The sequence below is a fragment of the Carcharodon carcharias genome, chromosome 6 (assembly GCF_017639515.1).
Source record: "Carcharodon carcharias isolate sCarCar2 chromosome 6, sCarCar2.pri, whole genome shotgun sequence".
NCBI lineage: Eukaryota > Metazoa > Chordata > Chondrichthyes > Lamniformes > Lamnidae > Carcharodon > Carcharodon carcharias.
In genome coordinates, this window is record NC_054472.1 from 80006413 (window position 1) to 80030319 (window position 23907).

General features: G+C 43.1%; 1 protein-coding gene across 3 annotated transcripts in view; it reads left to right on the forward strand.

Moving 5' to 3' along the window:
• Window positions 1–23907, forward strand: part of stau2 (staufen double-stranded RNA binding protein 2) — a 536959-nt gene that overhangs the window by 186137 nt on the left and 326915 nt on the right. For all 3 annotated transcript variants that reach the window (XM_041189442.1, XM_041189443.1, XM_041189444.1), the window contains exon 6: window positions 16964–17123. In XM_041189442.1, coding sequence (XP_041045376.1) covers window positions 16964–17123 — 160 coding nt within the window. The remainder of the gene's footprint in view (window positions 1–16963; window positions 17124–23907) is intronic.

A 23907-nucleotide genomic window follows, 5' to 3' on the forward strand; every position in this document is an offset into this window, starting at 1 on the left:
ACTGTGCTAAACTTAAATAAGGGTAATTACAAAGGACTGAGGGCAGAGTTGGCTGGAGTGGACTGGGAAAGGAGTTTAGCAGACAAGATGGTTGATGAACAATGGCAGATGTTTAAGAAAATACTTCATGACTCACAACAAAGATGTATCCGAGTAGCGAAGAAGGATTGTAGGAAAGGGATGAACCAACCATGGTTAACAAGGAAGTTAAGGATAGTGTCAAATTGAAAGAAAAAACATACAATGTGGCAAAGATTAGTGGTAAGCCAGAGGATTGGGAAAGTTTTAAAAACCAACAAAAGATGACCAAAAAAGTAAAGAGAGAGAAAATAAACTTTCAGGGGAAATTAGCAAGTAATGTAAAAATGGACAGTAGGAGCTTCTTTAAATATATAAAAAGGAAGAGAGAGGCCAAAGTGAACGTAGGCGCCTTAGAGAATAAGGCTGGGGAAATAATAATGGGGAACTAGGAAATGGCAGAGGAGTTGAATAAATACTTTGCATCAGTCTTCACGGTAGAAAACACTAATATCATCCCAAAAATACTAAATAATCAAGGGGCAAAGTGGGGGAGAAAATACATACAATAGCTATCACTAGAGAAAAAGTACTAAGGAAACCAATGAGGCTAAAGGCCGATAAGTACCCTGGACCTGATGGGTTGCATCCTCGGATGTTAAAGGAAGTAGCTACGGAGAGAGTGGATGCACTGGTAGTAATCTTCCAAGAATCCTTAGATTTTGGAAAATTGCTAATGTTATTCAAAAAGGGAGGGAGACAAAAAAACAGGTAACAATAGGCCAGTTAGCTTAACATCTGCCATTGGGAAAATGTTAGAGTCTATTATGAAGGATGTAATAGCAGAGCATTTAGAAATACATAATATAATCAAGTAGAGTCAACATGGTTTCATGAAGGGGAAACCATGCCTGACAAATTTATTAGAATTCTTTGAGGATGTAACAAGCAGGTTAGATAAAGGGGAATCTGTGGATGTAATATATTTGGATTTCCAAAAGGCCTTTGATAAGGTACCACACATAAGGCTATCCCATGGTGTTTGGATAGTATATTAGCCTGGATAGAGGATTAGCTAACTAATACAAGACAGAGAGCTGGGATAAGGATGGCAACCTGTAACTAATGGAGTGCCACAGGGATCAGTGCTGGAGCCACAATTATTTATGACATATAATAATGACTTAGATGAGGGGAGTGAACGTACTATCAGCAAGTTTGCGGATGACACAAAAATAGGTGGGAAGGCAAGTGGTGAGGATGACACAAAGAGTCTACAAAGGGATATAGACAGATTATGTGATTGGGCAAAAACTTAGCGGATGGAATATATTGTGCGAGAATGTGAGTTTGTGGACTTTGGCAGAAAGAATAGAGGAGCTGAATATTATTTGAATGGAGAAAGACTGCAAAAAGCTGCAGCACAGAGGGATTTGGGAGTCGTCGTGCATGAGTCACAAAAAGCTAACATACAAGTTCAGCAGGTAATATGGAAGGCAAATGGAATGTTGGCCTTTATTTCAAAGGGAATGGAATATAAAAATAGGGAAGTCTTGCTAAAACTATACAAGGCACTAATTAGACCACACCTAGAGTACTGTGAATAATTTTGGTCCTCTTATCTAAGGAAAGATATACTGGCATTGGAGGTAGTCCAAACAGGTTCACTAGGTTGATCCTGGGTATGGGAGGATTTTCTTATGAGGAGAGGTTGAGTAGGTTGTGCCTGTACTCATATAGAGTTTAAAAGGTGACCTTATCGAAACATATAAGATTCTTAGGGGGCTTGACAGGGTAGATGCTGAGAGGTTGTTTCCCCTTGTGGGAGAGTCTAGGACCAGAGGCATAATTTCAGAGTAAGGGGTCACCCAATTTAGACAGGCATGAGGAGGAATTTCTTCTCTCAGAAGCTAGTCAATCTGTGGAATTCTTTACTGCAGATGGCTGTAGAGGCTGGGTCATTAATTATATTCAAGACAAATTTTTAATCAGTAAGGGATTCAAGAGTTATGGGAAAAAGGCAGGAAAGTAGAGTTGAGGATTACCAATGAGCCTTGACCTCATTGAATGGCAGAGCGGACTCGATGGGCCAAATTGCCTACTTCTGCTCCTATGTCTTATGGTCTTAGGAGGCCATTTAGCTCATTGTGTCTGCATCAGCTGTCAGAATGAGCAATTCACCTAGTGCCATTCCCCTGCCTTCTTCCCATAACCCTGCACATTCTCCTTTCTTAGATAACAATCTAATTCCCTTTTGAATGCCTTGATTGAACCTACTTCAGCCACACTATCAGGCAGTGCATTGCAAATCCTAACCACTTGTTACGTGAAAAAGTTTTTGCTCATGTTGCCATTGCTTTTACCAATCACCTTAAATCTGTGCCCTCTCATTCACAACCTTTTCACAAGTGGGTACAGTTTTTCACTATCTACTGTCCAGACCCCTCATAATTTTGAATACTTCTATCAAAGCTCCTCACAGCCTTCTTTTCTCCAAGGACAATAGTCCCAGCTTCCAATCTATCTTTGTCACTCATTCCTGGAACCATTCTCATGAATTTTTTTTCACTCTCACTAATACCTTCACATCCTAAAATACAACCCCCAGAACAGGACCCAATACTCCAGTTGAACCTGAACAAGTTTTCTATACAAGTTTAACATAATCTCCTTGCTCTTGTAGTCTATGCCCATTATTAATAAAGCCTAGGATGCTATATTCTTCATTAACTGCTCTCTCAATGTGCCCTGCCACCATCAATGACTTAAGCACATATACACCCTGGTCCCTTTGCTCCTGCAACCCCTTTAGAGTTGTACCCTTTATATTATCCCTCCATGTTCTTTCTACCTGAAATGAATCACTTCATACTTTTCTGCTTTGAACTTCATCTGCCACTTGTCTGCGCATTCCATCAACTTCTCTATGCTCTATAGAACTTCCACACTATCCTCCTCACAATTCACAATGAGCTGCATCTTAACTATGTTGGGTAGGCTGGGCGGGAGCGGGTGGAGATGGTTGTGGAGCCGATCGGCACCCACAATTGGCTGCGCGCCGCCATTTTACATGGGTGAAGGAGTGCAGTAATCTCCCTGAGGCACGGAGCTACCTCGGGGAGATCAAGTTAATGAAAAAATTTTGTTATAAATAAAGTAAAAAAAATTATTTAAACATGTCCCCTCATGTGATAGTGTCACATGAGCTGGGACATGTTTGTCAGGTTCACCAAATTTATTTATTAACTTTATAAAGCCTTCAGGAAACCTCATCCCGTCCGTGGATGAGGTTTCCTGGAAAACACGAAAGCCACTTGGGCTCTTTACCTGCCCACCAACCTTAAGGTTGGACAGGCAGCGCTGTTAGTGATGTTAATGACTTTCTTAATGGCCTTAATAGGTCTTTGACAGTTCAGTGAACACGCAGCCACCTCCGGCACACGCCCGCCGAACGCGATATCGGAATGATGCGTGATGACGTCAGGACGCACGTCACTTTATGCGTCGGCGTTTAGTGCCCGCCTCCGCACGCCGATGGCAATATCCTGGCCAATGTTTCCAAATTTTGTATTGTCTGCAAATTTTGAAATTATTCCCTTTACTCCAATGTCATTAATATATATCAAGAAGAACAAGGGTTTCCCCTGGGGAACTCCACTATAAATCTTTCTCCAGCCTAAAGAACATCCATTAACCAGTAATTTCGGTTTCTTATCATTCTGCCAATTTTGTACCCCTGTTGCTACTGTCTCTTTTTTACCATGAGCTTTAACTTTGATCACAAGTCTGTTGTACGACACTATCAAACACCTTTTGGAAGAGCATGTACTACATCAACAGCATTACCCTCATCAACCCTCTCTGGTACTCTTTATAAAACTACAGCAAGTTTTTTAAATATGATTTTCCCTTAACAAATCCTAAAATCCCCAAATACTTCACATGCAGTTAATTACTTTGAAGCGCAATGAGTGTTATTATTATCGGCAAATATAACAAGCATTTTGTGTAAAGCAAGATTCCACAGGCAGCAGTAAGGTGGATACACAGTTAACTTGTTTCCTTGTGGAAAAATGTTATCCAAGATAATGGAGGAGCTCTCTTCTCTTTAGATAATGCCACGGGATTGTTAACATCTGTCAGAACTGGCAAACAGGGCCTTTAATAAGGCTTAGGATGCAATTCAAAAGGCTAGCATTTCTAATGATGCAGCATCACTTTAGTATAGTACTGCACTGCAATGTCAGTAGATTATGGGTTCCAACCCTGGAGTGTGGCTTGAAGCTACAATGATTCTGATACGGAAGTAAAAGTGCTATCAAATGAGTAAAGCTGGTACTCCAAATAGCATGAGCGTGTTTATTGAGCAACCTGTCTGTAACCTGCTTGCCTAAAGGTTTCATTTGCAGCAATGCCCTGGGACATAAAGTTCATGTGTACCAGAACTTGGATGGGCACAGCACACTTTGACTTCTGTCCAGCGATGGGCAGAAACATTATCCCTATACTATCTTGGAGTTACCATGTAACCAGGAGGCTAACACATCTGGTCTGTTGCACTCCAGAATCCTGTCCTCCAGCATTATCCACTATTCCTTTCTGACCTCTGCGATGCATTAGTGCTCAGCTTACTTTCTGCTACGTTCTGCTCAGGATCACTACCCTCCCATTGTTTGTGCTCCTGAGGCATCAGTTTTCTTCCTTCTACTTATCTGTGCTCTTGATGCCAGATGCTACCGCTTTCTTATACTCTTTCTAATGCTTTGTCTTGCCAAAGCTGCTATGTCCTAATCTCCTTGATGTATGATTCCTTCCCACCACCTCTTGATTATCAACAACCGTGGCTGAAAATTTTTGTTTTTTTTAATTCATATGTTTTTTTTGGCTTAACAGACCCAAATAGTTTTTGAGAAAATTATATTGCCATATTATAAAATAAGACAGAGGTGCTGAAGAGGGTGCAACAAAAAGAATTATAAGCATGATACCAGAAAAGCAGCGGTATACCTAGCTGAAGAGGATGAACAAGCTGGGGTCCATTTTCTCTTGAAAAGTGAAGGCTGAGGAAGTGGCCTAATAGAGGTCTTTAAAATTATGAAAGGTTTTGATAGAGTGGATACAAAAGAATGTTTCCACTATGGGAAAGAGCAAAACTAGGGACCATCAATACAACATTAGTTGCTCCTAATGCAAACAGGAAGTAAAACAAATCCCAGTTGAGCATCATAAAGTTGTGCTTCATGTACTGTTAGTAGCTTTGTTGTGAATAAGTAATGAACTCTTTCACTCTGGCATTGTTCAAATAGGTCATAGGGATACATTTTCTTCCGCTTAGTAGTTTGCCTGTATTATACTTGCATTGTCTTTTACTGACAGCGAATGGAGAAAAATATACCTCAAGGGCAGATGATCTATTTAGTTTAGATCTAGTTATCAAGTGTGCACTAGGATAGTTAGCAAACTTTTCAGAATCTTTTAATGTAATTATGTTGCTCAGGATCAGTGCAACAGCAAGGTTAAATAACATGAATGGTGATCCTTAAATTCCCCTTGATGAATTACTGGAATTTTTCAGTTTGGTGGATCAGATAAATCTGAATCCCAAAAAATCCTGCATACTCTCTGTTCTTTACATACCCTCAAGACCTCAAGATGTGTGTGCAAGGGTCTGTGATCATGCACACTTATGTAATGTATATGCTGAACATTTCATGCATGCATCATTATACAGTGTGTGTGATGTCACTAATGCAAAGAACAACGATCATTTAAAATTCTCGGCTTACTCATTGTTGTTTAAGCTGTATAACAATTTTTATTTTATTTTTGGTTGAGTTTGACAATATATATTTTTTCCAGTCATAAAATGCAATCCAGTAATAAAATGTGGGATTTTTTTAAAATCAAATTATTTGACAAGCTGGTTGTTTTTTCAAAAATAAAACTGTTTCCTTTAGGAAATGCCATTGAGGCCCATAAAAGTGGTGTAATAATTATTGAGTTGTCATTTAGTTTAGTTGTGATTTTACAATGGTCCCTTTTTTGAATTTTATTGATGTTCCAAAAAAAGCTAACTTTTATGATTTTCTCTAAAATTACCTAGGATTTAAAAAAAATCATTTACCAGATGTGGGCGTCACTGGCTTAGCCAGCATTTATTGCCCATCCCTAATTGCACTTGAGAATGTGGTGGTGAGCTGCCTTCTTGAACTGCTGCAGTCCCTGTGGTGTAGGTACATCCACAGTGCTGTTGGGGAGGGAGTTCCAGGATTTTAACCCAGCGACAATGAAGAAATGGCGATAAATTTCCAAGTCAGGATGGTGAGAGGCTTGGAAGGGAACTTCCAGGAGGCAGTCTTCCAATGTATCTACTGCCCTTGTCCTTCTAGATAGTAGTGGTCATGGGTTTGAAAGGGGCTGCTTCAGCAGCCTTGGTGAGTTCCTGCAGTGCATCTTGTAGATAGTACACACTGTTGCCACTGTTTGTCGGTGGTGGAGGGAGTGAATGTTAGTGGATGTGGTGCCAATCAAGTGGGCTACTTTGTCCTGGTTGGTGTCAAGCCTCTTGAGTGTTGTTGGAGCTGCACTCATCCAGATAACTGGAGAGTATTCCATCACACTCCTGACTTGTGCCTTATAGATGGTGGACAGGCTTTGGGAAATCAGGAAGTGAGTTACTCGCCACAGGATTCCTAGCCACTGACCTGCTCTTGTAACCACAATATTTACATGGCTAGTCCAGTTCAGTTTCTGGTCCTTGGTAACCCCCAGGATGTTGATAGTGGTGGATTCAGTGACAGTAATGCCATTGAATGTCAAGGGCCAATGATTATATTCTCTCTTGTTGGAGATAGTCATTGCCTGGCATTTGTGTGATGTCAATGTTACTTGCCACTTGTCAGCCCAAGCCTGGATATTGTCCAGGTCTTGCTGCATTTGGGCATGGACTGCTTCAGTTCCTGAGGAGCCACAAATGGTGCTGAACATTGTGCAATCATCAGCGACCACCCCCACTTCTGACCTTATGATGGCAGGAAGGTCACTGATGAAGCTCTTGAAGATGGTTGGGCCTAGAACCCTACCCTGAGGAACTCCTGCAGTGATGTCCTGGAACTGAGATGATTGACCGCCAATAACCACAGCCATCTTCCTTTGTGCTGGTTATGACTCCAGCAGAGAGTTTTCCCCCTGATTCCCATTCACTCCCGTTTTGCTAGGGCTCCTTGATGCTACATTTGGTCAAATGCTGCCTTGATATCAAGGGCAGTCACTCGCTTCACCTCTGGAGTTCAGCTCTTTTGTTCAGCTCTTTTGAACCAAGGCTGTAATGAGATAAGGAGCTGAGTGGCCCTGGCAGAACGCAAACTGAGTATCAGTGAGCAGGTTATTGCTAAGCAACTGCCACTTAATAGCACTAATGATGACCCCTTCCATCACCTTACTGATGATCGAGGGTAGACAATGCGGCGGTAATTGACCGGGTTAGATTTGTCCTGCTTTTTGTGTACAGGATACACCTGGGCAATTTTCCACATTGCCAGGTAGATGCCAGTGTTGTAACTGCACTGGAACAGCTTGGCTAGAGGCACGGCAAGTTCTGGAGCACAAGTCTTCAGTTCTTTTGCTGTAATATTGTCAGGGCCCATTTTAACCCCCTTTTTAAAATTAGCAATAAAAACTGCCTAATTGATCATGTATGCTATACAAGACTTTGGTACATTCAGAAGGTTTGATTCTGGATAGCTGATGCATTTGAGAGATAAAAGAAAATTCCAAATTAGGATAAATATTCTTTTAGCAACTTTGCATGGATTAGGAATTGATATGAAAGCAGCTGGACGGTTGTAAATTTTCAGCTGGTTCACTTAAGTCCTTCAGGGAAGGCAACATGTGACCCTCTCCTGGACTGGCCTACCAGTCACTGTATCCACTTGCTATATGGTTAACTCATAGGGATGGATTTTACCTTATTCTCTGTATCCCCGACGGAAAAGTCATCCATGTGGCTGCCTCACAGCAATATTACACCAGGAGCAGCCGCAGTTATTTCAGTGAGACTTCTGCCACATCTGGGAGGAAGTCCCGCCCTAGAGAATTGCTGGCCGTTCTAATTGGCCGGCAGCTCTGAAGTACCAGGAATGCCAAGAGGCCACTGTTGGGATTACAGACAGTCCCAGAGAAGAAGACTGATGGAGCCCAGACTTAAAGGTAAATCTGGGATTTTGGACAGGCCTGGCTGGCAAACCCCAGCAAATGGGGCAGTAGGATGGGGGTGGGGGGTGATAAGGCGGGGGTTACAATCTTGAGGGGCTTGCTTCCAATGTGAATAGAGGGCCACCCAAAGGAGATAGCTCCCCTCCCTTCCTGCCTGACAGCGGCCTGTGCGGTGAAAGCTGCTGGGTTACCTGCTTTGCCTCTGCCTTTCCCTGCCTCACGTAAAGTCGTGGCAGAGGCAGAATGAGGCCTTTACGTGGCCATTAATTGGCCACTTAAGGGCCTCATGAGGCCTCAAGGTAGGGGGGCTGCCTGATGCCTTCCCTGCCACCTTAATATGGGAGGCAGTTCAGGGAGGTGGGTGGGAAGGCCACCTGCTTTATTTTAAGAGCCCCCCTGCCTTTGAATACATCAGTGGGGAGCTGTAAAATCCAGCCCATAATGTCCTCAGAACAACTAAGGATGGACAATAAATGCAACCTTGCTAATGTAAACCATATCCCAAGAAGAAATAAAAAAGATATTTTTAAAAGAGGAATTTGATAAAATGATCAGATGTATTTTGAGTATTGCTGAAAAAAATATGCAATTAATGCCCACTTAAGCTTCTCATCCCACTCTTGCTGGTATTCGACCAGTGATAGGTGAGACAAGCACCATACGAGAAGCCCGATTTTAAAAAAACCTGTTGAGTTTGCTTGCGGAATACCAGTGAGGGTCCCTTATTTAAAGGCACTCAGTGCCTGATGGAGGGACCCAGCATCAGGAGGGGAATTGGGTGCCCACTGAGAGCCACACCCCCACCCTTTCTTCTGACTTTCCTGTCTACCACATAGCCGGCATCTTTCATCCTGCCCTTGTTTACCTTTGGTCTGGGTCCCTCTCTGATTCTGGGCCTCTGGTGGGTACATTGTTTGTAGCTGCCTCTACTCCCCAGTGGCGCTGATGGCACTGAGGGGCTGCTGGCCTCTGGAGAATGTTTTTTGCCTGTCTCCACCACCTTATCCTTCTGCGTCTATTAAAACCAGAAATCAGTGGGCTTGGGATTTAAATTTTTTTACATCTGCCCTTTTTGTGGTGGTTATAATTTCCCTCAATGTCTGGCTTATTTAGCACATTCATATCACTGAATGCGAAAAATCACAGTTAAGCTAGGGTGCTTTAATGTTCTGCCATACGGTTCTTGCATGGTACTGTTTAATCCCTTTATATTTGTGCACTTTCCCCAGTGAAATTGTGTGTGTTTCCAACTAAATCTGCCTCTTGTACTGAAGTCTGTGTTTGACAATAGAGAATTGCAGGGCATAACTTTAATGCTATTACACATGTGAATTTCACATGCAGTTAGTGCAGTCAAATTTCAAGCTCTTCAATGTCAAGGGAAGGTCTGTACAAGTAAGCACTATTGAAAGCACATTTCTGGCCTTTGTGAGTAGGCTGTTAACTGTGGCCAGACTTCAGAATAGTCAAACCAACCTCTGCGTTGCAACATTTAGCAGGTGTGGCTTACGGTCAACAACAATTCCAGTCGGAAGCAATGTAGGAGAACTAGCTCCAGTAATGGCACTGTTGGATTATTTGCACCACACAAATGATGCCAGCAGCATTTTTTTTTAATTATTCTTTTGTGGGATGTGGGTATTGCTGGCTAGGCCAGCAGTTGTTGCCCATTCCTAATTACCCTTGCTGTCAGAGACATCTACATGTATAAATGAGAGCTTGGCCTAAATAGCCAAGTGGTTATGGTACTGGGTTTGTAACCCCAAGATCAAGAGTTCAAATCTCACAATGGCAAACTATGAAACAATGTAACTTCATCTGAAACAGATGGAAACGGGTTTGTACTCGAAAGAGTTACATGTATAAATGAGTTAATCACCTAATTGCTCCTAGCACAGCCATGTAAAAGACACACAAAGTGAGCAGTATTTCACCCTGGCATTTTATAGCTCAAGATGCTTCTTCCAAAAATTATTCATGTGCAAAGTAGAAATCTTAGTGACAACACTGAGAAACATTAACCAAAAAATAAAATTAAGACCTAAACAGCAGCTGAGAAAAGTGAATGATTTCATACTGCATGTTGTGTTTTCACAGTCTTTATGACTTATTTATGCATCCTGAAGACAACAAAAGCTTACTATTTTTGAAGGTTAGACTGTCACTTACAGTGTTTAATTATCACAAAAGGGTTAGACATTGAGAAACTAATTATACTCTTAAGATTATGAATTCTATTTTCATAGTGCTTTTTATATGTGTGTGTTTTTATTTTTAACCTTCAAATTGACTCAGAAAATAAAAGTTAATTGATGCTTTTTTGGTTTATGTGTTCATTCGCTTTGAGTACAATAGCAGTCAATATGAGGAGCATGTAAAAAGATTGTTTTGAATGAGTTCTGTATAGTGATCTCTCACCCACATATGCACCATTAAAGGACTCTTTCAGGCAAGCTAGCTTATAATGAGCTTTTAGAAATGATTAACCTGAATTATAACAGCATAAAATTTGTACTGGTATTTACAATTAAATATATGACTAATACTGATAATTAGTACAGTGACAGTTGTTTTCACAAGAGTTTAATGTAATCATTGCAATTCTCCATTGAAAAAATGAATGTAAGTGTGAAAATGAACAACACACAGATTTGGAAAGGATTTTGACTCTATAATAGGGTTGGGCGGAAAATTCAGAAATTGCAGGTCCAAAGCCAGTTACCAAAATTGATGTTTAGCTCAAGAACAGAACAGTGGACTTTTTCCAATCATGATAACTGCTCTAAAAGTAGGAATTCACAGGAATTCAAGTTTTTTTGCATAGCTCATCTGTATAAACAAATTAATATCCTAAAATGCTGAATTTATAATTTTAAGATCTATATTAAAATTTAGGTGTACTGGAAAGTGGGTAAAGTACATGGATTCGGCTTGGAGACACCACTGAGGTGCTGCATTATTAAAATTTACAACTGTGTGAAATGTGTTCCTAACATGAGCCAGCTTACTTTTGTATTGTGATTTAGAATTCCTGTATAAGGCAACACAGGTCACATTGCACCTGATTTCAGAGTTGGTTACTTGTGCCAATATCATCAGAGTATGAGAGTATTTTTCAGAATGTGAAACACTAGAATAGTTTATAGACTTTCTTTAGGTTGACTTGAAATTTAAAGAAAGCACCTGTAACAAATTCAGTCCTATTACATTCCTCTCAAGTTCAGTGATGCCAGTCACTCCCTTAAATGATCTAAGCATCGTATTCAGTGGGCGTTGACTCACACTGTCCTATACTACTTGTACAATAGTATAACTCGAGAATGTAACAATAATCCCCTTTTGTTATCTGGATATTTGTGTCTTTCGCACACTATCTCTTCAATCTCGCTGAAGGCAGATTTCAGTTAAACTAGGTGAGGCGATGCTTTGTTTGAATCATTAAGCTGCTTTATTTCATAGTTATGATGAATCTACAGTGCAGCAGTTATCATCAGATTCACTTAACCAGATGGATAATTGGTTTATTGAACATTCATCAAGGCCGAATTGTGATGATGAAACAAATAAAACAAGTGATCATAATTCATAACAGATATAGACAGTCATCAAAATAAAAGTAAACTATAAAATAATAAAAGGACTGCACAATTATGAACATTTCAGTATACAAGTAATTGCAATATGTTGCAAAATGCAGGTCTTCTTAATTTACAGAATAAAAATGCAAGGTCTACTGCAGTCTGCATTTTGTAATACAGCCCATAGATTATATGTTGTCAGATATAACAATATAACTTCCCTTTGCGTAATAATATGCAAAACAATACTTCCCCACTTTGGCAAGGCACCTTATTTAACCTAAACAAAATAATCCGCCGGTGTCCTGTCTTACTACCTAGGTCGGAACCAATATCCCTGTAATCCAATGTCTTTTGCTGCCTGTTTGTGCAACTTCCTGGTTCCAGAAGCCCGAGTACCTATTGGAGTTTGTGCTCTTATTTTCAAAAGCTTGTGCTTTTTTCAGACCGACAGAGATCAAAAGCTTTTCCAACACAAAAGCCAGAGATATCTTTTGAAATGTCCAGGCTACCTAATGTATCACTTATTGTTTGGTTTCTGGGAGAAGCAACAGCTGATGAGCATGTTAACCACATTTCATCTCACTGTATTGAAAATACACTGCTGTTCAAACCACTGGCGCAACACCCGTTCTAAATGTTTTGCATGCCACAAATGGTCAAGAATTGAGGAATGTGATATGCATTTAAAAAGAAAAATTGCCAATATTACCATAAATGTTTGTTGGTGTAACGTTCTGACTAGTTAACAGACATGAAGTTTGGACAAACTGAAGAATAAGACAAGAACTTGTTAGCACCTCAGAGGGAACCAGAGATCTGGCAATTGATGATATCTCTTCCATTTATTCCTTCTCCTCTTCTTTCTCTTCCTCCTCTTTCCTGTCTTTCTCCTCCTCTTTCACCTCCTCCTTCTCTTCCTTCTACTTCTCCTCCTTCTCTCCCTTTTCCTCGTTTTCTCGCCAATCTCCCCATTTTACTTGGGGTCACCACCGTGCTGGGTGATCATTCTTCTCCGTCTCCTCCTGTCAGTCTCCCACTCTTCTCCTTCTAGCAGTCCCATCTCCATTACATGCCTCACCTCTCTCTCTCCGTGACAGATGACCATACCTTTTCAATCTCTTCTTGATTGCTTTCTTCGATACTCCCACAATCTTCACTGATGCCTTAATGTTAATCTAAACATAATTGTCAACATTTAAATATTTTTATGCAGTATGCCTGGCCAAAAGTTTGGTCAAAGAGATAGGCTTTAAGGAGCAGACTAAAAGAGGAGAGAGATGTAGAGAGGCCAAAAGGTGTAGAGAGGGATTTCCATAACTTCAGATCTTGACATCTGAAGGCACAACTGGCAATGGTAGAGTGAAAAAAGGGACCAGGGACTATAATTGGAGGAGTGCAGAAATCCCGGAGGGTTGTAGGCAGGAAGACATTGTAGAGATGGGGAGAGGCAGGAGAGATCATGAAGGGATTTGTAAACAAGGATGAAAATTTTAAAAATTGATGTGTTCCCAGCCCGGAAGTCAATGTAGGACAGCAAGCACAGTGAACGGGATTTGCAAATTAGGCTATGGACAGCAGAGAGTTTTGGATGTGTATATTGCATTTAAAGCTTAGCGATTTCAACAGAGAGGCAACTTGGGTCCATATGCATAATATAAAATGACTGTGTAACAGGAACATGCTGAGTACAAGAAATGTTCAATTTGAGGCCTAATATATAAACCATAAGTAACAATACCTAATTTGAGATTTGTAAGTAAATCATGAGTTCAATGATTGCAGTTTTAATACTACTTCTAGCAAAATCCTCCATTTTTTAAATTCATCCATGGGATGTGGGCTTCGCTGGCTGGGCCAGCATTTATTACCCGTCCTTAGTTGCCCTTGAGAAGGTGGTGGTGAGCTGCCTACTTGAACCACTGCAGTCCATGTGGTGTAGATACACCCACAGTGCTGTTAGGAAGGGAGTTCCAGGATTTTGACCCAGCAACAGTGAAGGAATGGCGATATATTTCCAAGTCAGGATGGTGAGTGACTTGGAGGGGAACTTCCAGGTGGTGGTGTTCCTATCTATCTGCTGCCCTTGTCCTTCTAGATGGTAGTGGTCATGGGTTTGGAAGATGCTGTCGAAGGAGCCTTGGTGAATTCCTGCAATGCATCTTGCAGATAATACACCCTGCTGCTACTGTGTGTTGGTGATGGAAGGAGTGAATGTTTGTGGAAGTGGTGCCAATTAAGCAGGCTGCTTTGTCCTGGACAGTGTCAAGCTTCTTGTGTGTTGTGAGAATTGCACTCATTGAGGCAAGTGGGGTATATTCCATCACACTCCTGACTTGTGCCTTGTAGACGGTGGACAGGCTTTGGGGAGTCAGGAGGCGAGTTACTCATCACATGATTCCTAGCCTCTGACTTGTTCTTGTAGCCACAGTATTTATATGGCTAGTCCAGTTCAGTTACTGGTCAATGGAAACCTCCAGGATGTTGATAGTGGGGAGTTCAGTGATGGTAATGCCATTGAACATCAAGGGACGATGGATAAATTCTCTACTGTTGGAGATGGTCATTGCCTGGCACTTGTGTGGCGTTCTTTGCCACTTGTCAGCCCAAGCCTGGATGTTGTACAGGTCTTGCTGCATTTGGACAGTATTTGAGGAATTGCGAATGGCGCTGAACATTGTGCAATCATCAGCGAACATCCCCACTTTTGACCATATGATGGAAGGAAGATCATTCATGAAGCAGCTGAAGATGGTTGGACCAAGGACGCTACTCTGAGGAGCTCCTGCAGTGATGTTCTGGAGCTGAGATGACTGACCTACAACAACCACAACCACCTTCCTTTGTGCAAGGTAAGACTCCAACCAGCTGAGAGTTTTCCCCCTGATTCCCATTGACTCCAGTTTTGCTAGGGCTCCTTGATGCCCACTCTCGGTCAAATGCTGCCTTGATATCAAGGGCAGTCACTCTCACCTCACCTCGGGAGTTCAGCTCTTTTGTCCATTTTTGAACCAAGTCTGTAATGAGGTCAGGAACTGAGTGGCCCTGGCGGAACCTAGACTGGGTGAGAGTGAGCAGGTTATTGCTAAGCAAGTGCCGCTTGATGGCACTGTTGATGATCCCTTCCGTTGCTTTACTGTTGATTGAGAACAGACTGATAGGGCGGTAATTGGCTGGGTTGGATTTGTCCTGCTCTTTGTGTACAGGACATACCTGGGCAATTTTCTACATAGCCGGGTCGATGCCAGTGTTGTAGCTGCACTGGAACAGCTTGGCTAAGGGTGTGACAAGTTCTGGAGCACAAGTCTTCAGTACTGTTGCCGAATTGTTGTCAGGGCCCATAGCCTTTGCAGTATCCTGTGCCTTTAGCCATTTCTTTATATCACATGGAGTGAATCAAATTGGCTGAAGACTGGCATTTGTGATGCTGGGGAACTCCGGAAGAGGTCAAGGTGGAGCATCCACTCAGCATTTTTGGCTGAAGATTGTAGCAAATGTTTCAGCCTTATCTTCAGCACTGATGTGCTGGGCTCCTCTATCATTGCGGATGGGGATGTTTGTGGAGCCTCCTCCTCCAGTGAGTTGTTTAATTGTCCACCGCCATTCACGACTGGATTTGACAGGACTACAGAGCTTAGACCTGATCCGTTGGTTGTGGGATCACTTAGCCCTGTCTATCACTTGCTGCTTAAGCTGTTTGGCACACAAGTAGTCCTGTGTTATAGCTTCACCATGTTGACACATTTACATCTTCACTTGTCATATTTATTTTGATCATTGACTGGGTTAAGTTGTAGTTTGTAGGTTTTTTCAATGTTCAAATGGCTAAACGTGTAAAAGTGGGTGAGGCATGTAGACCAGAAGGTTGAAGGTTTCATTTGCACCAAGCGCAAACTCTACTACTGCTGCTACTTTGTCAATGGTGTGTAAGTTACGAGAAATGAGGCTGTGAAACGTTCATATCACCTCCATTTTAACTGTGAACAACAGCCATAGAGTTCTAGAGTGGTATTTAATGCAGGCAACAAGGGCTTCACCCCCTAGCTTTCCTCTGCGTCACCTCCTTTTGGGAGGGCCTGCTGGTATTAAGTGCTTCTCAGGCACTTAAGCGGCCAGTGGTGGGCCTTCCTTGGGATCAAGGACCCTAGGAGAGGAAACCCCAGCCTTGCAATCTCCCAACCCACATGAACTGCTGGCTAATCAGAGGCTGGTAGCTATCCATTACAGGCAGCACCAGCAGGAGCAGTCCCATTAAGTGCTCACTTAAGGGCTTCAATTGGCAGCAGGGCAGGAGCTTTCTCGCCCCGGACTTAATTGGGGCAGAGTTGGGAGGGCGGTGGGATCCCCACCTGACACCCCCCCGCCTGATTAATTGCCCTGCCCCTGCTTCCAAACTTGCCTTGGAGGAGGACATTGAATTCTGCCCCTACATTCACAAGATAGTTATAGACTGGAAAATTTGTCCATTTGAAGGGACCTTTCAGTTTCCTCACCTCCGCTAACACCCAAACATGTACACTGCAGCATCCAATAATTCCAGGATTTTCTGTTATATTCCGGATTCACCTCTTCCATTCTGAACTACGTACTTTCATTCTTTCCTTCCAAATTTAGGATCTGCCTGGTAGCAGCATTTTGAGCTATAACACTGTATGCTGGTGAGGTCTGCCATTTTTTTGTGCAGATAATGGGTATTTTGTAACAAATCAGTTTTTCACATATTTTCGAGCATTAGCAATGTTTTAAATAGAGCCATACAGTTAAAGCAGGTTAAAATACTAAATCAACACTGAGGCAAAGATGTTTTGAATTCCATTCAATGCTCCCTTCTAATTCTTTATGATGTGTGACAGCATCTGATTTTTTTTTAATTTACCTTCCTCCATATGGGGGAAATGCTCGTTCCCCACTAGCTATCTCCGTGACAACTTGGCCAAGCTTGGAAACGCCCTCCTTCCAGCATCCCAGTAAATGCTCTGTTTTATTTGCAGTTACAAGTACAAGACCAGCTGGCAATAGCTAGCTTTTGTTTAATTGTTAATTGTCTCAGAATTCACAAGAGCTGCGTGGTGAAATAAAGTGATCATTGTTAACAAACATAAGGTGAATTATTCTCATGTCTAAATATGGTTGTTGGCTCCTGCTCAACACAGGTACCATTATCCAACTCCCAAATTATTTTACGTCCAGCTGCTTGTGGGGAATACAGAATTTATTGGAGAAGGAAGGACCCGTCAAGCTGCTAGACATAATGCTGCTATGAAAGCCCTTCTAACTCTTCGTGATGAGCCTATTCCAGAAAAGGCACCTCAGGTAAATACTTTTCAATCAGTTGGAACTGAATCTATATTATCTGCATTAGTTTCATAAGTCATCCTGTCTTAAAAGTGTTGGAGATTTAACAGCGTATGTTTCTACCATAGAATTGTTTTCCCCCAAGTTTCTTACATTTTGCACTATAGCGTTTGGTCCTGACAGTGGTAAATTCAATAAATGTGGGCAGCACTCTGATACATCGCTCAAGTGGCCATTTTCTTGTGTAAGTCTAGAAAATGATTGCCAGCAGGCTTTTCGCAGCTGAACCTGGACCTTTTCTTGATCGAGATCAGGGATAGAAAACCTGTCAATCTTTTTTCTGCCTGTTGCCCAGGTGCTGAAATCCATTGTTGTAGTCCAAATGCAGGAGAGTACAGGGGCCACAACAACAGGGCAAGGCGCAGTGAGAGTTCTGAGAGCGGAGGGGCTTTAATAACAGCAAAAGAATTGGCGAGAGTTCTTAGAGCGGAGGAGCTATATAAACAGCGCGAGAAGTGGCAAGAGTTCTGAGAGCAGAGTGGTATAAAAACCGTGAAAGAATTGGGGAGAGTTCTGAGAATGGATGGGCTACAAAAACCGTGAGAGAAGTGGCAAGCATTCTGAGAGCAGAGGGTCGAAAAAAGCAGCAAGAGAAGTGGCGAGAGTTCTGAGAGCATAGAATCATAGAGGTCTACAGCACAGAAAAAGGCCCTTTGGCCCATCAAGTCTGCACCGGTCAAACCAGTACCTAACTATTCTAATCCCATTTTCCAGCACTAGGCCCATAGCCTTGTATGCCATGGCATCGCAAGTGCACTTCCAAATTCTTCTAAGTATTATGAGGGTTTCTGCCTCTAACACCCTTTCAGGCAGTGAGCTCCAGATTCGCACCATCCTCTGGGTGAAAAAGTTCTTCCTCACATCCCCTCTAAACATCCTGCCCCTTACCTTAAATCTATGCCCCCTGGTTATTGATCCCTCCATTAAGGGGAAAAGTTCCTTCCTGTCTACCCTATCTGTTCCCCTCATAATTTTATACACCTCAATCACGTCCCCCCTCAATCTCCTCTGCTCCAGGGAAAATAACCCCAGTCCAACCAATCTCTCCTTGTAACTAAAACTCTCCAGCCCAGGCAACATCCTGGTAAATCTCCTCTTGCACTCTCCCTAATGCAATCACTTCCTTCCTATAATGTGGATTCCAGAACTGCACGCAATACTCTAGCTGTGGCCTAACCAGCCTTTTATATAGTTTCAGCATAACCTCCCTGCTCTTATATTCTATGCCTTGGCTAATAAAGGCAAGTATCCAATATGCCTTCTTAACCCACCTTATCTACTTGTCCCGCTACTTTAAGGGACCGGTGGACATGCATACCAAGGGACCTATAAAAACCGGGAGACAAGCAGTAAGATTTCTGAGAGCAGAGGGGTGATAAAAACAGCGCAAGAAGCAGTGAGTGTTCTGAGAGCGGAGGATCTATAAAAACAATGCAAAAAGTGGCATGAGTTCTGAGAGCAGAGGGATGATAAAAACAGCGTGAGAAGCAGCGAGACTCCTGAGAGCAGAGGGGCTATAAGAACTGTGAGAGAAGTGGTGAGAGTTCTGAGAGCAGAGGGACTATAAAAACTGTGAAAGATGCAGTGGGATTATTGAGACCAGAGGGTCTATAAAAGCAGCGAGAGAAGTAGCGAGAGTTGCGAGAGCAGAGGGGCTATAAAAACCGTGAGAGAAATAATGAGAGCTCTGAGAGCAAAAGGATCGAGGACAGAATCAATTTGGCTAGAGGTAGGGAGCAAAAATATGCAATTACATTGCTTGGCGAAGTCTAGAGGCGACCAACTAGTGGGAAGGATGTAGAGGAACAAACCTGCAAGGAAATTACAGAGATGTGCAAAAATTATAGAGTAGTTATAATGGGGGACTTTAATTATCTGAATATAGACAGGGATAGTGGTACTGTAAAGGACAGAGAGGGGCAAGAGCACCTAAAGTGTGCTTAGGAGAATTTTCTACATCAGCATGTGTCCAGTCCAACACGAAAGGAGGCACTGCTGGACCTGTTTCTTGAGAATGAGCTGGGCTAAGTACACCAAGTGTCAGGGGGAGAACATTCAAGGGACAGGGATCATTGTATCAGAAGATTTAGGATGACTATGGAAATGTACAATGAACAATGCAGAGTAAGAGTAATTAACTGGGGGAAAGCCAACTTCATTGGGTAAGAACAGACCTGAGCCAAATAAATTGGAGCCAAAGGTTGGCAGGAAAAATGGTAGCTTATCAATGGGCTACCTTCAAAGAAGAGATGGTTCGGACACAGTCAAGCTACATTCCCTCAAAAAGGAAAGGTAGGGCAAACAAATCTGGAGCTCCTTAGATGACAAAGGAGGTAGAAATTAAGACAAGGAAGAAAAGGTGTGCTTATGACGGGTTTCAGGAAGTAAATACAATTGAAAACCAGGCTGAATACGGAAGTTTCAGAGGAGAAGTGATAAGGCAAATATGAGAAGAAAAGAGGGAGTATGAAAAGAGACTGGCAGCTAACATAAAAGGCAATCACTAAGTTTTCTATGGGCATGTAAATTGTAAAAGGATGGTAAAAGGAGGAGTAGGGCTGATTAGTGACCAAAAAGAGGTTTTATACATGGAGGCAAGGGAATGGCTTAGGTATAAAATGAACACTTTGCATTTGTCTTTACCAAGGAAGAAGATGCAACCCAGGACATGGTGCCTACTCTAGCTGTGGTCTAACTAGAGTTTTATCCAGTTCTAGCAAAACCTTCTTGCTCTTATATTCTCTGCCTCGGCAAATAAAGGAAAGTACCCAGCCTGTCTTCTTAAGCATCCTATCTATCCCTGCTGTTACCTTCAGGAGTCTGTGGACATGTACTCCAAGGCCTTTCTTTTCCTCTACACTTCTCAGTATTCTATTATGTATTGTGTATCCCCTTGCCTTGTTAATTTTCCCCAAATGCCTTACCTCACACTATTCCAAAATGAGTTCCATTTCACAGAACGACAGAATTGTTACGGTGCAGAAGGAGGCTATTTGGTCCATTGTGTCTGCACCGGCTCTCCGAATGAGCATTATGACTCAGTGCCATTCTCCTGCCTTTTCCCCGTAACCCTGCACATTGTTTCTACTCAAGTAATCACCCACTGCCTCAAGTGAACCTGCCTCCACCACACTTCCAGGCAATGCATTCCAGACCCAAATCACTTGCAGTGTGAAAAAGTTTTTTCTTGCATGGCATTTGCTTCTTTTGAAAATCACTTTAAATCAGTGTCCTCTTGTTCTTAATCCTTTTACGAGCAGGAACACTTTCTCTCTAACTGCTCTGTCCAGCCCCTCATGATTTTGAACACCTCTATCAAATCTCCTCTTAGCCTTCTCTTCTCCAAGGAGAACAGTCCAAATTTCTCCAATCTGTCTTCATAACTGAGGTTTCTCATCCGCGGAACCATTCTTGTAAACCTCTCTGCACTGTCCAATACATTCACATCCTTCCTAAAGTGTGGTGCCCAGAACTGTACACAATGCTCTAGCTGAGACCTAACTAGTGGGTGGAATTTTCCGTGCCTGCTGGCAGGTGGCGGGCACGGACAATATGGCACAATGTAGTTCACGGTGGTGGGAAGGCAGATCGCAATCGTCTACTCAGCCTGCCGATGACGGGCCACATTTCCCACTGATGGTCGGCAGGGAGCTCATTGTAATACATCAGCATCTCATCAAAAGACCATCCCACCATGCTCTAGACCCCTGCTGGATCGTCCGTCTACGTTGGCGGAAAAACATGGCGAAGTGCTTCACAACGGTACACAGGCGATGTGCACATGGTGGCCTTCACTTTGGGGGAACTGAGGTGAGTGAACAGCATTGTTTTCCACAGCTCACCAGGGTCACCTGTTGCTCTGCAGGCTTCAGGGGCACCGGGAGGCCAGGTAGAAGTGCTGCCCGGGCCCGGAGGTGACTGTAGTCGTTGGGGGGAATGGGGGCGGGTGGGGTGGTGTCTGGGAGCAACTGCTGCCTGGCCTTGGGGACGACTGTATTCAGGATGTGGGTGTCCGGGGCAATTGCTGCCCTGGCATTGGATCCCGCGCACAAGCTATCAAAATAGGGGGCAGAGTAGGCAAGGGAAGTGGCGACACAGTAAGGACCTCTGTATAAATTGACCATCCCCCTGCAACTGAGACAGTTCGGGCACAGCCATAGTTAGATAATTGGGGTTGGGCCCCTAGCCTGCCCTCCCACGCAAGCAATGCAGTGGCACCAATGTGCCACGAAGCCCTCCAGACCTTACCCCCCCACCACCCTGGCACAGACCGCAAGTCTGTGACCACTTTACTGGACCGCGCAGCAGGTGGACTGCACAAGTTGTACAATCTCCTTGCCAATGCTGGCCATATTGCAGTCACTGTTGGAGGCGCTCACAGTCCCTTGTAATCCCAGCATCCCAGTTTGGACCAGTTTCCGCCATGTCGCAGGTTGACAAGGCAGCCATGCAGCGCATTCATCTGTGGCTATCCGAGGGGTAGCCAGCACTTCCCAGGAAGTGTTAAGGGGCAGTCACACAGGGCCAGGAAAATATGCTTAGTACACCCATGCTAACCATGCCTCTCTCTCTCTCTTTCTATGCTGCAGGAAGAACACGTCAGGATCATGGATCCTGGTGACCTAGCTGTATGCCTGATGGCCTACAGAGAGCGAAGAAGGTGAAGGAGAGAGCGACTCAGGCTCCTGGCCGCGCAAAGGCAGGAGCCGCAACCTCATGAAGAAGGGGCTGCTGGAGCTCCCGCACACACTGCTCAGGAGCGTCAGTGAGCCATGGCTGTTCGCTGTCTAGCATAGAAACATAGAAACTAGGAGCAGGAGTAGGCCATTCGGCCCTTCGAGCCTGCTCCACCATCCATTATGATCATGGCTGATCATCCAACTCAATAGCCTGCTCCCGCTTTCTCTCCATATCCTTTGATCCCTTTTGCCCCAAGAGCTGTATCCAACTCCTTCTTGAAAACATACAATGTTTTGGCCTCAACTACTTTCTGTTGTAACGAACTCCACAGGCTCACCAGTCTCTGGGTGAAGAAACCTCTCCTCATCTCAGTCCTAAATGGTCTACTCCGTATCCACAGACTGTGACCCCTGGCTTTGGACTCCCCCACCATCGGGAACATCCTTCCTGCATCCGCCCTATCTAGTCCTGTTAGAATTTTATAGGTTTCTATGAGATCCCCCTCATTCTTCTGAACTCCAGCACATATAATCCTAACCGACTCAATCTCTCATATGTCAGTCCCACCATCCCAGGAAACATTCGGGTAAACCTTCGCTGCACTCCCTCTATAGCAAGTACATCCTTCCTCAGATAAGGAGACCGAAACTGCACACAATATTCCAGGTGTGGTCTCCCCAAGGCCCTGTACAATTGCAGCAAGACATCCATGTTCCTGTACTCGAATCCTCTGGCTATGAAGGCCAACATACAATTTGCCTTCTTTACCGCCTGCTGCACCTGCATGCTTACCTTCAGCAACTGGTGTACAAGGACACGCAGGTCTCGATGCACATTCCCCTCTCTCAATTTGTAGCCATTTAGATAATAATCTGCCTTCCTGTTTTTGCTTCCAAAGTGGATAACCTCACATTTATCCACATTATACTGCATCTGCCATGCATTTGCCCACTCATTCAGCTTGTCCAAATCACATTGAAGCATCTCTATATCCTCCTTACAGCTTACCCTCCCACCCAGCTTTGTGTCATCTGCAAATTTGGAGATATTACATTTAATTCCCTCATCTAAATCATTAATATATATTGTGAATAACTGAGGTCCCAGCACCGATCCCTGCAGCACCCCACTGGTCATTGCCTACCATTTGGAAAAAGACCCGTTTATTCCTACTCTTTGTTTCCTGTCTGCCAACCAGTTTTCTATCTATCTCAATACACTACCCCCAATCCCATACGTTTAATTTTATACGCCAATCTCTTATGTGGGACTTTTTTGAAAGACTTCTGAAAGTCCAAATAAACCACATCCACTGGCTTCCCCTCATCAACTCTACTAGTTACATCCTCGAAAAATTCCAATAGATTTGTCAAGCATGACTTCCCTTTCATAAATCCATGCTGACTCTGCCAATTCTGCCACTGTTTTCCATGTGCTCAGCTATTAAGTCTTTTACAATGGACTGTACAATTTTCCCCACTACCGATGTCAGGCTGACTGGTCTATAATTCCCTGTTTTCTCTCTACCTCCCTTTTTAAATATTGGGGTTACATTAGCTACCCTCCAATCTGTAGGAACTGTTCCAGAGTCTATAGAACCTTGGATGATGACCACCAATGCAGCCACTATTTCTAGGGCCACTTCCTTAAGTACTCTGGGATGTAGATTATTAGGCCCTGGGGATTTATTGGCCTTCAGTCCCATCAATTTCCCCAACATCATTTCCCTACTAATACTGATTTCTTTCAGTTCCTCCCTCTCACTAAATCCTGTGTTCCCCAACATTTCTGGTATGTTATTAGTGTCCTCCTTTGTGAAGACAGAACCAAAGTATGTATTTAGTTGGTCAGCCATTTCTTTGTTCCCCATTGTAAATTCCCCTGTTTCTGACTGTAAGGGACCTACATTTGTCGTCACCAATCTTTTTCTCTTCACATAGCGATAGAAACTTTTACAGTCAGTTTTTATGTTCCTTGCGAGCTTACTGTCATACTCTATGTTCCCCTTCTTATTCAATCCCTTGGCCCTCCTTTGCTGAATTCTAAAGTGCTCCCAATCCTC